Source organism: Macaca nemestrina, chromosome 4, assembly GCF_043159975.1.
Source record: "Macaca nemestrina isolate mMacNem1 chromosome 4, mMacNem.hap1, whole genome shotgun sequence".
NCBI lineage: Eukaryota > Metazoa > Chordata > Mammalia > Primates > Cercopithecidae > Macaca > Macaca nemestrina.
Window position 1 is genome coordinate 97,799,868 of NC_092128.1, and position 12,592 is coordinate 97,812,459.

Here is a 12,592-nt window from a genome sequence, read left to right on the forward strand (position 1 = left end):
CTATACAAGACTGTGTCTAGGGATGCAGAAACCAAGGGAGTGCCAGGGAAAGCCTACTGCCTGCACAGAACCCACTCATTCAGATGGGAAGCCCCAGGCCTTTTTGCTACATTGATTCTTTGGGTTTTTCTTCTCTTTCATTCTGAAGAGTCATTGATCTGTTTCTATGCGGGAACTGCTAGAGGGAAGGCAACAGTGAGGAGAGAAGCAGAGTTTGGAAGCTTAGGGGAACAGGGGGACAGAGGAAAGATAGGGATATCCACCCTGCCCCACCCCACAGGGAGGAGGCTGAGATGTAGGGGAATGGGACCCCCTGGGACAACTGGGTATGAAGTCGGAGATGCTATGCAAAGGGACTTCCCTCCTCCCCCATCCATCTAGGTAATCTTCCCATGAGCTCCATCCTGGGTATTAAGTACTCTACTATGCCTGTCACAGTTGAATTCCTGCTGTAATAAAACACCGGGTATATCGTAGATTTCAACAAAACTAGGGAAGCAAGCCTGCAAAGTGCCATTTTTCTTCAAGGGGGAGAGTGTTAAGTACTTAATTCAAACTGTGACCATTAAAGTGTCTCCTATCCGATTTAGGTTGATTTCAGATGTTGACAAAACTTTTATCTCCAGAGTTATGCCCAACTTGGCTCTGTGACTAAAGCAGATGAGTGTGTATTGGAGGGAGGGAGAAAGAGAGAAGAGGAGAGCATATGTAAGGCTTATTTTGGTAAAATTATAGAGCTTACACAAAATACTGTCTTTAAAGGTCAAGGGTTTGAGGGGCCAGTAGGGTTTGCTTAAAACAAAACAAAACAAAACAAAAAACAATTAATGAGATAGAAAATTTGTCCTCTCAGTGAACTCTTAAGGTTGCCCCAGCAAAGGGCAGACAATGCATGATTTTGAAGTACAAAGTAGGATTTTCCAATCTCTTATAACAAACGCCCTTAAAGGACAATTTGAAGCAGGCAAAACAACACTAAAGAAATGACAATCATTTGGATCATTTTCTATAATCTTGGTTTTGTAAAACTCACCAATACCTTAATAATCAATACAGTTGGGACAAAAAAGCCATCTTGTCCTGTAATATCAGAAAAAAATGATCTCAATCCTCTATCTTCCCTTTCTGGGTAGACTTATAAGTGCAAGTGAAAGAAAGTCACCCCCTTCATCCTCATACAACTGCCTCCAGCATGAAGCTAATGAATGTTCCCATATCCCTCTTTTCCCACAAAGGAGAAATGTAAGAATTTACCTTAAATGATGATAGTCTGCCATTTGAGATTTTGCAGCTTGACACTCAATTTCCAGTGAGAGTCTAGGCATTTTTTTTTTAGCAGACAGCCAAGATGCTGTGTCCTTGCCTGAGACCACATTATTTGCAAGAAGATCCCTCTCTCTTCCACAGACTTTTCCCAGAGAATGCCTTTCAGAATTGCTGTTGAATTACAAAGAAGTATTTATTGTTTGAGGTGATTAATGATTCCTGGGAAAATTGCTATTTTCAGCGTGATTTAATTTTGTTTTACAAGTGTGTCTAGTAGGGGGAGGGTTAATAAGTTTCAGCAGCAGTTACATTGCCTCCAGAAATTCCTGGCACCCATTCACACCTTATAAAATGCACTTTATGCCAGGTTTCTCCTGATTTGGGAAGGTAAGTGTGTATTTGTTTGCTCCCGAATTTTCTTGGCTCCTCAGAGACTGGTATCTATCACTTTCCTCTCAAATCTGATTTGTGGGTATAGAACTGATCACCCTTGTTTGTATCACACACAGGGCAGCAGGGGTGAAAGGGGTAACAGCTCTGACAGTGGCTAAAGGGTTTTGCCACTAATGAAAAAAAAATGTGTTTAAAAATTCTCTGATGTTGCAGAGGCAGGTGAGCACCTACTCCCATCTATGCTAAAATTACTGCATAACCTCAAAGCTGCACGTTATCAAGGCCAGGTGACAGTTCTAATATTCTGGGGCTAGTGCGCACTGGTTTTTGCTGTCTTATTGTAGGGGACTCCCTGCAGTAAGCACCAAATCTAAATTAGTAAACAAATACTAGGGTTATAGAGATTGAGAAGTGGGTTTTGATTTTCAGCCTTTTGGATCTAGATCTCTGGAATCGAGCAGAAAAATCACAAAGCATTTGAGGAAAGTGACCCTAATTCAGAGTTTTGCTATTTTCCAGCAGTAAACTCTCCCAGGTCTACTTTGCATGGGGTGAACTTTGAAGGTATATTATGCTTTTTCTTTCCTCAAGAGAAACTTTGGAGAGTGTCCTTGTAAAATTCAGTTTATTTGAAAGCTCCTTCTTCAAAAAAGAGAAACAACCAAGCAAACAAACAAAAATTCCTAGTCTGTAGTTAGTGAAGAGGACCTTCAGAACAGCCAAGAAACAAAAAGTAATCTCAACCCTTTGCACGAACTACTTTTTATCTCCAGGGAAACAGGCAGATTAAGTGTGAAGGTGCAATAAATACCAAAGAGACCACTTCTTTCCAAGTGTGCTCAGAGTTCAGTGTGTAGAACAGCTGCAGAAACTCCTGGGCCCACAGCACTGCACGGTTTCAACTTTCATTGCAGGGAAGGACGCGTTTCTATGCCTTACAGAGACTTGAAGCCTGAAAGACTGGCCAAGTTTGGGAAGAAGAGGAGCCCTCTCAGAGCTCAAGAGCCTTCCTGCTCTTTGGAACTTTTCCACAGTAGGCCAAGCTTGACAAGAGTTCAGCTCAAGTTGAGCATACATACACACACTCTCACACACAAATTATGTGAGCCGTCAGAATCCAAGTGAATACAGCTCAAGCTATCTACAAGGTTTTTACATGAAAGGTCAAGTATCTCAATCCAGAGGACTTTTGTTTTCTTAATGAAAAGCTTAGAAAACACATGAATCTTAGATTTTTAATGTTTTTTAAATGGAGTTTATTCTTAGCACATGGCTTTCTATATAGCCACATCACAATTTGTACAGTTCCACATAAGTCTAAATGCACTCCCTTCTCCCCAAAGACTGTGTCCCAGAAGGGGACAACAGTATCTCTGTAACAGTATCTTAAATAAATGCAAGTAAGGAAAACTAACATGTCACACCTACCATCAAGGTCTACACATCTTAAGAATTAAATAATCTTGTGAGGTCCACAGTGTCTACTCATTTATTCAGTTCAATACAAGCTTGGATGAGCTGCCTTAATGGGGGGGGGAGGAGGTAAGGAAGGTGGGGAAAGAGTCTGTTTTCTTCTGCTTCCAACAAAGATGCAAGTATACGTCCCCAGTCAGCATGGGCTGTCCAGCTAACTGACTGTAGCCATCTCAAAAGTATTTGATACCAAGTAGTCCTTCTCAGGTATCCACACCTGGCAGCCTTGTTTCAGGCCAGCAGGTTGTTCCACCAACCAGCATCCTGGACAACTGTCCTCTCTTGGGTGGCAACCAGCACACACTCTTACCCGGATAATGTCTTCTTTTTGGTTATCCTTTTCACCAATTTGGGTTTGTTTTGGTGTCTATTATGGTCCGGATGGGGAGGGGTGGATGAGGAAAGGAGCAAGAGAAGAGAAGAGAAAAGCAAGTAAGGGATAGAAACTGGTCAAGGTCTCTAGAAGATTATATGGAGGAGGGAACCTGTGTGGAGGTGCTCGGGTGGGGGTGGGGATGGAGGTGCGGGCTCTCAGTTTGTGCTTTCCCTGGTGGGCCGGCAGAGGCCGAGGCCGAATTGGAGGATCGCATCTTGGTGTTGGGCAGTTTGTGGTCTTTCTTCCACTTCATCCTCCGGTTCTGAAACCAGATCTTGACCTGGCGCTCGGACAAGCAGAGCGTGTGGGCGATCTCGATGCGGCGCCGCCGGGTCAGGTAGCGATTGAAGTGGAACTCCTTCTCCAGCTCCAAAACCTGCTGCCGGGTGTAGGCGGTTCGAGAGCGCTTAGGCTCCCCTCCGTTATAACTGGGGTTGACTGAAAACCCAGAACCCCGAAAGAGAAGGCCAAGGAGGAGGGAGCGGAAGAGAGAGAAAGGAGGAGGAGAGAGAAGGTGGGGTGGGGAAGAGCAATTGGACATCATCATTATATAATAACCTGACACCAAGTTCACGCAAGATACATAAAACGGCAAAGAAAATGTTTCACAGGCTATTGACAACGGGAAACACCCGAGAGCCATAAAGAATGGTGCTGGGCATTGGGGCTGAAGAAAAGCTTCAAAGACACATGGCCTGAAGCCTCTGCCAGGGCAATTAAATTTATGGGGGCTATAATTACTGCCCTAACAGTTTGGCGTCTCGTAAATCTCCTGATAAAGGGACCCTGGGTACAAAAGGGTTCTCACGTTGGGATCAGGCGGCTAGCTGGCGCACACATACCCACATCTCACCGCAGCCCGGGCCAGATGGGGGCTCCCCTCCCGAGGACCCCTTCCCCTGAGCTTCTCCCTCCTGACCCCGACCCTCGAACCCAGGCCCAGCCCCGGCCCACCTCCCGCGCCTCCCCAGCGGCGCCACGTACCGGCGCTGACATGGATCTTCTTCATCCAGGGGTACACTACGGGCTCCTTGCCCTTCAGGCCCAGCGGGCTCTTGTCGGCCAAGAGTAGCGGGCACGCGGGGGCGCTGCCCCCTGCCGGGACGCCTGGGGTGGCGGGGGCCGCCTCGCAGCGCCGCGGGGCCGCTGGGGGCACCGCTCGAGGCTGCAGGGGCGGCGGCGGCTGGGGCTGCAGGACGTGGCTCGCATGTAGGCCGTGCGCCGGGCCCTTGGCGTGCGCCAGGGGCTGCTCGGGCTGGGGCGGCCGCCCGGGGCTCGCGCCGCCGCGGTAGCCATAGGGGTAGGCGGTGTCCGCGGCCCCGTGCGAGGGGTACAGCGCGGCGGCAGGGTAGGCGGGCTCGCGGGCGGTCCGCGGCGCGTAGTAGGAGGCAGGGGGCTCTCGGCCGCCGCCCGCGTGAGGGAGCTGGGGCTGCTGCGGCGGCAGGTGCTGGGTCGGGGGCGCCGGGGGCTGCTGGTAGCCGGGGCCCCCGCCCGGGCCGCCGTCTTCGCCGCCCGGGCCGCTGTGCTGCGCGTACTCCTCAAAGGGAGGGAACTTGGGCTCGATGTAGTTGGAGTTTATCAAAAAAGAGCTCATGGTCATTAATTTGTGAAGTGCAAAAATACTAATTTTTCTCGCGTTGTCGTTTTTTCTGGGCTCGCCGAGGCCCCTCCCCCTCCTGCCTCGCTTCCCATCCCCCTTTCCTCTGCGCCCTACCCCTCCCCCCGCTGTCAAGTGCCCACCCTTCCCCCTCCCGCAGACGCCGCCACCAAAGTTCGAGCCGCTCCTCCCCAGCCCAGCGCGCGCCCCGCCCCGTGCCCCACGTGCAGCGCCCCCACCAATGGGCGCACCGCGCGCGCGGACCCGGATCAGGAAACGCGCGGGTGCGTGATGGATGCTGCTGTCCTGTCCCTGGGCTGGGGGAGGGAGCAGGAGCTTTGGACCCCAGCCCCCCAACTTTGGTTCCCCCTGGGAATTCGGGCCCTGTCAGGCTGTAGGTCCTCTTGGGAGCCCTCTGCTTGCCCTACTGCTGGCTTAGGCCTCGGGCAGTCTGGCAGCCGCGACTCAGCGCTGACCTCGGGCGCAACCCAGTCAGGCTTCGCGTCCTTCAGGGGTTCTAGGCTAAAAGGGGAAAGGAGGGCGTTGGGACCAAGGGGCATCCTGGCTTTTATGTACGCCCCTGAGAGGCCACCAGACACATTCTCCCAACCGCAGATCCCCCTTCCCCACACCCTGCTCCTTGCGTGTCGGCCTGAGAGCCCTTGTTTTGAGAAGCTTGGCAGAAGCTGCAAAGGGTGGGTGGGCAGCTAAGAGAAATCGACCCAAGGATGTAAAGCGAGGCCATTCCATTATAACTGGATGGACGCTTTTCATTTTTTCCTTCTTTCAGAGACAATCTGTTTCGCGTTTTCCTAAGAAAAATTGGAACCTTTGTAATAGCATCTAATTTGATGGGGTTGTCGATGTGAGAGCTAAATATGCCCGCGATTGCAAGGTGCGATTGTGAGAGAGAAGGTGGCCCAAGGATGGGAATGGATAGAAGCAATACCTCCACAGAACCGAGCTTTGAAAACAATAACTTCCTATTTCAGAACAATCCCCAAACAAAAACAAGCTAAGGGTAGAATAAACGCCTTGCCGGTCTGATTGCTGATGGGTCTTTTCCAGCTAAGAATTTCAAGTTTTCTCTTTTAGATCCTGCTTTCTCAGGCAGTATCTGAGACTAGAGTTATATTTACAGGACAGTCTATAATTTCTTAATTGCTGAAAATTAGCGTATTAACGATATCAGAAGCTCCGGAAAGGAGGGAGAGGAGACTGTTGCCTGCCATTTGGTAATTGAAATTTGATGGGTACACTAATTACGCCATTATTAACAAATAAATTACTTATTCCACCTAATGTTGATCTTTGAAGTAAATACTTATGCCTTATTTGTACTGTGTACTTTCTCCCTTTCTTTTCTGAGTAAGAGACATATCTAGATCCTCTATTTTTCTGCCTAGATTAAAGCAGTGCAAACTAGCATAGTCACCATTCTAAAAATACTTTCATATTGGCATGCAAAAACAAGGATTTTTCAGCTGGTGCACCTTAGTTGATTTTTCAAAGAGCAGTATAAACAACCTTCTCACAACTGAGTCTGGAACGCAGACAAGGAAAATTATTTCGTAAGCCTGGAGACACTTCAAAAGGAATGTCAATTCTATCTTCATTCATATTGGTTACTCATAGGAGTTACTAAATGCTGGAATATATCCATTTGATGGATAGTCATTTAATGCTTAGCCACATAAAGCCTATTATATGGGACTAATCTTTAAACTAATTTAGGAAAAGAGGTTAAAAAGGGGATCATATTAGCTTTCTAACTGGAATCACCCTGAAGTGGTACAAAGAGATTTTCCATATTAGGTGTATGTGTGTGTGAAGAGTGCTGTCCATTCACATGAGGCACCCTGAAAATTTGTTTTTAATGAAATCTGAGCCACAGACAGAAATCAACACTGAGTGTAATCTTTAGCCATCCTCTCTAGACTGGAGGAAAAATTCAGCCTGTGATACATCTACCTGAACCAATATCTCTCCCTAGCAAGAAAAAATAATATATACATAGGTTGTATACAATGTAATATAAATAATATATAGTTATATGTATTACAAATCTGAACCCTATAAGTTTCAGGGGGACAAAAAGCATGACAAGGAAATCTTCCCTCCTCATTTCATCAACCTTGAGTACCAGGGTCTTAACCATATCTGTTTAATATTTACAGACACTAAAACACAAAAATTCTGTTGTTTAGCCTCAGAACCTTGTACCAAGTTTCTATTTTTAAGTATTAATGAGACATAAGCACTGTTTTGTATATGGTTAACCCAAACGAGTTAGCTGTGCCTGTGTTTTGTGTGGTTCTATTACTTTAGGAAGATGGCCTTACACAGAATCCCTCAAGGCCTGTAACTTGTCTTTGTGGTTCGTATCATAAACACAAACGGAGCCAGGACCACCAAGTGTTATCTCACACACCGACATTTTGACATTTTACTGCAAGATTTATGGCTGTAATAAACAATCGCAGTACCTTTTCTGAACCTTCCTCAATCTCCCCTTGCAAACTGTAGCATCATTCCATCGAATCAAATAATCTTTTGAAAAACATTTTTTAAAATACCTCTTGCCTTTACACAATATCCAAGACACCAAAGTAAAGCCAGGAAGAAACTAACTCAATTAATAAACAAACTGAAGTTTACCAGCAGCATCTTGCCTGAGAAAAGATGGGATGCCCTGAAATGTAGCAGAGAGGGAGCATGCAAATCCTCGCACACCAACTGGCTCCAGTCCCAAGTGGGGTGGAAGCATTATCCTTTCCTTAGGAAACTGGTGAGCACATTTGCTCATTTCCACGTGCAGGGGTAACATATTCCCAACAAAACCTTTCTTAAAATCCCATTAGATGAAATAACTTTTCGTCATGTCCTCGAATCCCAGATGGAGATGAGTGAAGGGAGTTGGAGGGAGAGGGAGGGTGAGAGGGAGGCAATGTTTTGCAGCTTGGTTTGAATCTGATTTGAATCATTTTGAATATATTTGTAACAGCATTCTCTCTTGAATGCAATCCTGTCCCAAGTTTCAAAGTGACCGAACAGTGACACCGTGTGCATTTTGTTTCTTATTAATCTTACACATTGACAGTCTTTGTTAAATCACAAGGCGCGCCCTTCACCAGCCGACATTTTCATATTTGTTAGACGCACTGACCTGAAGTTCACCTCGGCCTTGGACTTTGCGCTTGTAAAAGGTCTATACAGTGTCTTTTAGCGAGCAGGGTGCTTTGCCCAGGTCACTCCTTCTCAGGAAAAACCAAGGGGAAAAGCCAAAGGAAATGTAAACGTTATGGAATGTATTGACTGTATTTGTCCTTTGTTCTTTAGAGCGAGAGTCCCCAGACTGTTCTCTATCTGATGCGTGTTTCTGGAGCTGAACAGTGGAGTGGCAGAATTTCAAAACGCCTGATGGTGGCATTTGAAGGCTTCCCCCCACACCTACACTAGACACAAGATTTGAGAGGAACAACACTTTACCAGCCATTTGACCAATTAATAGTTTGGGGGTAATTTTCTTGTAGTAGTTTAAAATAATGCACACAACCCAGGGATGAGGACTGATATTCATATTGGGATTACACATGAATTTTAATTTGGATTGTTTGAGAGGCCTGAGGTTCAAAATCCTCCAAATAAAGAAGCAAGCACTCTAAAAGCAATAACTTCTGCGAGTACCCTTTTCTTTTACTTTGAAGACTAACTAAGAGATATCTATGGTTTTTGAAGTTGACATGTTTCTAAGGTGTGTCACGTTTTTAACAAAAAACACAATAAAAAGGTTTTTCCCAAAGAGACACATAATTGTCTTGTTGACTCATCGAGGGGTTTCAGTTTTCTTCATTTCACTAGCCCAAATGTGGTGAAATGTTCACTGCTGCAACAGCAATCACCACAGTTGTTTCCTTTCTTCTGTTTCATCTGGCAAACCCCCATTTGGCTTCAAGCTCTTGGCCAGAGTGAAAACTTTACACGTTGCACAGAAGCACCCTGATTACTTCCATGAAGGCAGTGTTTGGGAAATATTTATTTTAAAACTGAACATACCTGGCACTGTTAAATCCAATCAACCAAGATATATTAGGATGATCTTAAACATTCCTTCAAGAGTCTACATTCTGAGTAGTTGAATTATCTCCAAAGTTAAAAAAGAAAAACCTAGGGAAAATATTTCACCTTTCTCTTCTCTGTTTTCCTATACTGATCCCTTGAAGGTCAATTCATACAAAAGAGAAATATGTCCTCTGGAAAATAGATTATTATAGCACCAACACTTAAAGCCATTCTAGATGCATGAAAAATAAAATATTGTTTAGCTCTTCAGTTGCAACTCACACATGAGGCATGGTTCCAGTCGGCTTCCTTAATACACTATTCCCTTTCTTTTCTGCTCTCCTACCCTTCTGCTTAGGTTGCTTTCTCTTCTCCTTGACTTTTTCTTCAATTCCACGTGTATTATTAAAAAGTACATTCTGAAGAATAGAAAATATTCTATTCTGTCCTGGTTGTCTTACACAGTGGCCTGGTATTTGTGGATTTCACCTTTCTGCATTCCCTACAGTCTAGTTATTCACTTATAGCTTGTAGTACTTCTCTTACATTCAATTGTGGTTTAATAATAAACAACAAAAATTTCCAAACAGGAACATTTTCATGGCACCAATAAGCATTTTGTCACTGGTAGTGCTGGTGGAAGGGGTGAAGAGAGAATTCTGTGTCTTTCAGGAGGGTGTCCACTTCCTTCCTTCCCCTTCTCAGATCTCAGAATGCTTTGCATTCAGCGGACTGTAGTTTCACAAAAAGCATATTCTATGTTTGAAAACTGCAAAGATTACATTTTGCAAGAAGTGCCTGTGTTTGCATTTGTTCTTACACACTTTAGGGGTCATGATATGTACTAAAAAGACAAAAAAACTGGCCAATCAAAATCCCTCTTTTCAAATAAAGGAGGTTTCCTGCACCATTCTGTTGCCTTTGAAGGCATAATGAAATATTGGAAACTTGCGACATTAGTTTTTAAAGCTCCATAGATGAGTTTTTAGCATTTTTATTTTGTGACAAACCCACAGACTCCTGGTTCTCCAACACCTAAGGTGTTGGTGTTTCAGTAATCTATGCCTATTTACCTGCTGCTATTCCCTCAGAACAGGAGCGATAATTCAAGATGAAATACAGCATGTATTACTCTTGAAAAGAGGAATTTTCTATCCTTTCCTCCGTAATTGAGGTCATTCAACCACTAGGGTTCACCTGGAGTCCATACCGTGATACACGCGTCACTCCGAGCCATTTTATCTTTTGTGCTGATAGTCAAGATCACAGCTCTAACATTGACATCAAACTCTGTCTGGGCAGATGACTAAGAGCACTGCACAATGTAAACTTTTGACCCTCAACTTTTTGACCTGCAGTTGTAACGCACTAACCACAAAGATACACAAAGCTGAGCCTCTTCTTTCAGGGGGAAGGGGCCCCCCTAGCATCTTAGGACACCCTGCTTCTGCCACTGCCATTTGAAATTGGAGGGTGAAATGGATATTTTTCCTCAGTGTTTGTGACTGGACTTTTTGTTAAATCAGCCTACGACCCCTTTGTCAGCAACTAGGTACTAGATTAACTTGAAATCACTCGTGATTCTATTTTACGAGGAAAATTTGGAGCAGAATGGGAGAACCTTGCAAAAAGTGAAAGAAAAGAGAAGATGGGGGAAAGCAAGCACTGGGAGGTGGAGACACTTTTTCCCTTTATTTAAAACTAAAGACGCAGCCCTAATTGTTGGGAGAGCTGGCCCAGGCGGGTGAGTTGACTGTGAACTTGTACTAAAGCGTGCTCTGCTGGCGATTCCTAGGGTGTGCAGATTTATCTTCTCTGCATTTACTTAACCCGGCAGTGAACTGCGCGGGCGTCATTTGTTAGGCGATGACAGACTTCACCTCCAGCAAGGGCTGCTTCACAAAATCGCAATAATTATCTAATAACCTTCATAACAAATATTATTATTGAAAAGACTGGCTTGTGGGGAGGGGATCTGGTGGGAGAAGAACAAATTTATTGTGAACAACACCAAACAAAACAAACCTGGGCAGACCTTCAAGTTCTGGGGCTTAGAATGGCTGGGGCTGTGGATCCCCTCCCCTATGTGGGTGGGAGCTTAGGCTGACCCCCTCAGCACTGCCTGGGAGCCCCGTTTATAGTTTTGCCATTGACTAGAAGGAAATTCCTCCTTAGAAACCAAAGGGATGGAGCCCACAATGCTCTGCACTCTCCATGGTGGGCAAGCCATGGACAGACCCCCAGCCAAGTCAGGGGAGAGGCTGAGAAGGGCATCTTTTAAGCTAAAAAGATTGTTTTCCTCCTTAATTGCCCATCTTTTAAGATGTGATTTGCTTTCCACTCACTAATTATTTCAATATAGTCCTCTCAGAATCTCAGCAAATGAACAGGACTCTATTTTTGGTAGGAAATTCTGTCTTGCTCTCCCAGAGCCGCCAACAATGAAGCAGGGGAAAGAGCAGGAGAAAAGGAATCTTGGCATAATGTTGTGAAATTAGACCATGGAAACCCTAACAAACCCCTAAGTAAGTGTGACCAGAAGCTTCCTGTTGTATTTATAGTTCAGAAATATTGTCTCTTCAGCTTGTGGGAACAAACGAGCCCCCGCACATTGCTGCTGAGGAGGAGCACACACACGCACTTCTGCCACCGGCTGAGGCTGGATGTCTTCATAAAGCCCTCAGTGACAGACATATTTTTTCTTAGAAAGTTCCTCTGCAAGAACAACCCAAAAGAATCCACAAAAGAAATAACTTATCTACAGAATGAGCAGAAAACCAGCCATCCTCTTTATTATGCTTTCTATGAAAATAGGAAGAAAGAAAAAAAATCCTCCAATAACGTATAGGTCTGACTGCATGATGTATTTTTAAAGTCATTTAATTCCATGTGGCCATGTGGGTTTGCCTGCTCTCTTAAATTCTACTTAAGTTTTGTGAAGATTAAAACAGACAGAAATAAGCAAGCTGACAATATTTACAGCCTATAATTTTTCTCATTCCTTGGAAAGATTCTCTATGTTCTGTGGTGCTGGATATGACTTCAACAGGCTTTCTGCTCATTCCCACACCCCAAGGTGGAATATGGCCATGAAGTAGTGTGGATATTTTCTGTGTAAGTTACTCAAACTAAACTGGCAGAATCCCTGTCACTTTTTTTTTTCTAATTTCAATCACCAAGAAATCACTCAAGCAAGATCACCAAATGAGTAACTAAAATGGAACCCTAACCCAATATTTTCAATAAGGAGCCCACAATTCAGAGCAGCAAAAAAAGGAATCCAGTATTCTCACAGACACATAACATTATAAAAGAGAACCCATACCCATTAGAGTTTATGTCCTTGTTCCCACTAAGATGTGGACACATCTTCTCGATTGCTGAAGTACCAATGTTTACTTTAATAGGTTACATACAATTACTTC

At 44.7% G+C, this 12,592-nt stretch overlaps 1 protein-coding gene across 1 annotated transcript; it reads right to left on the reverse strand.

The window, feature by feature from the left end:
* Positions 1–1,350: 1,350 nt before the first annotated feature.
* Positions 1,351–5,180, reverse strand: LOC105475748 (homeobox A4). Its single transcript, XM_011731235.3, has 2 exons — positions 4,493–5,180; positions 1,351–3,946 (listed from the first exon to the last, which is right to left on the reverse strand). The coding sequence occupies exons 1-2, from the start codon at positions 5,106–5,108 to the stop codon at positions 3,600–3,602; spliced, it is 963 nt and encodes a 320-aa protein (XP_011729537.2). The 5' UTR covers positions 5,109–5,180; the 3' UTR covers positions 1,351–3,599.
* Positions 5,181–12,592: the final 7,412 nt, after the last annotated feature.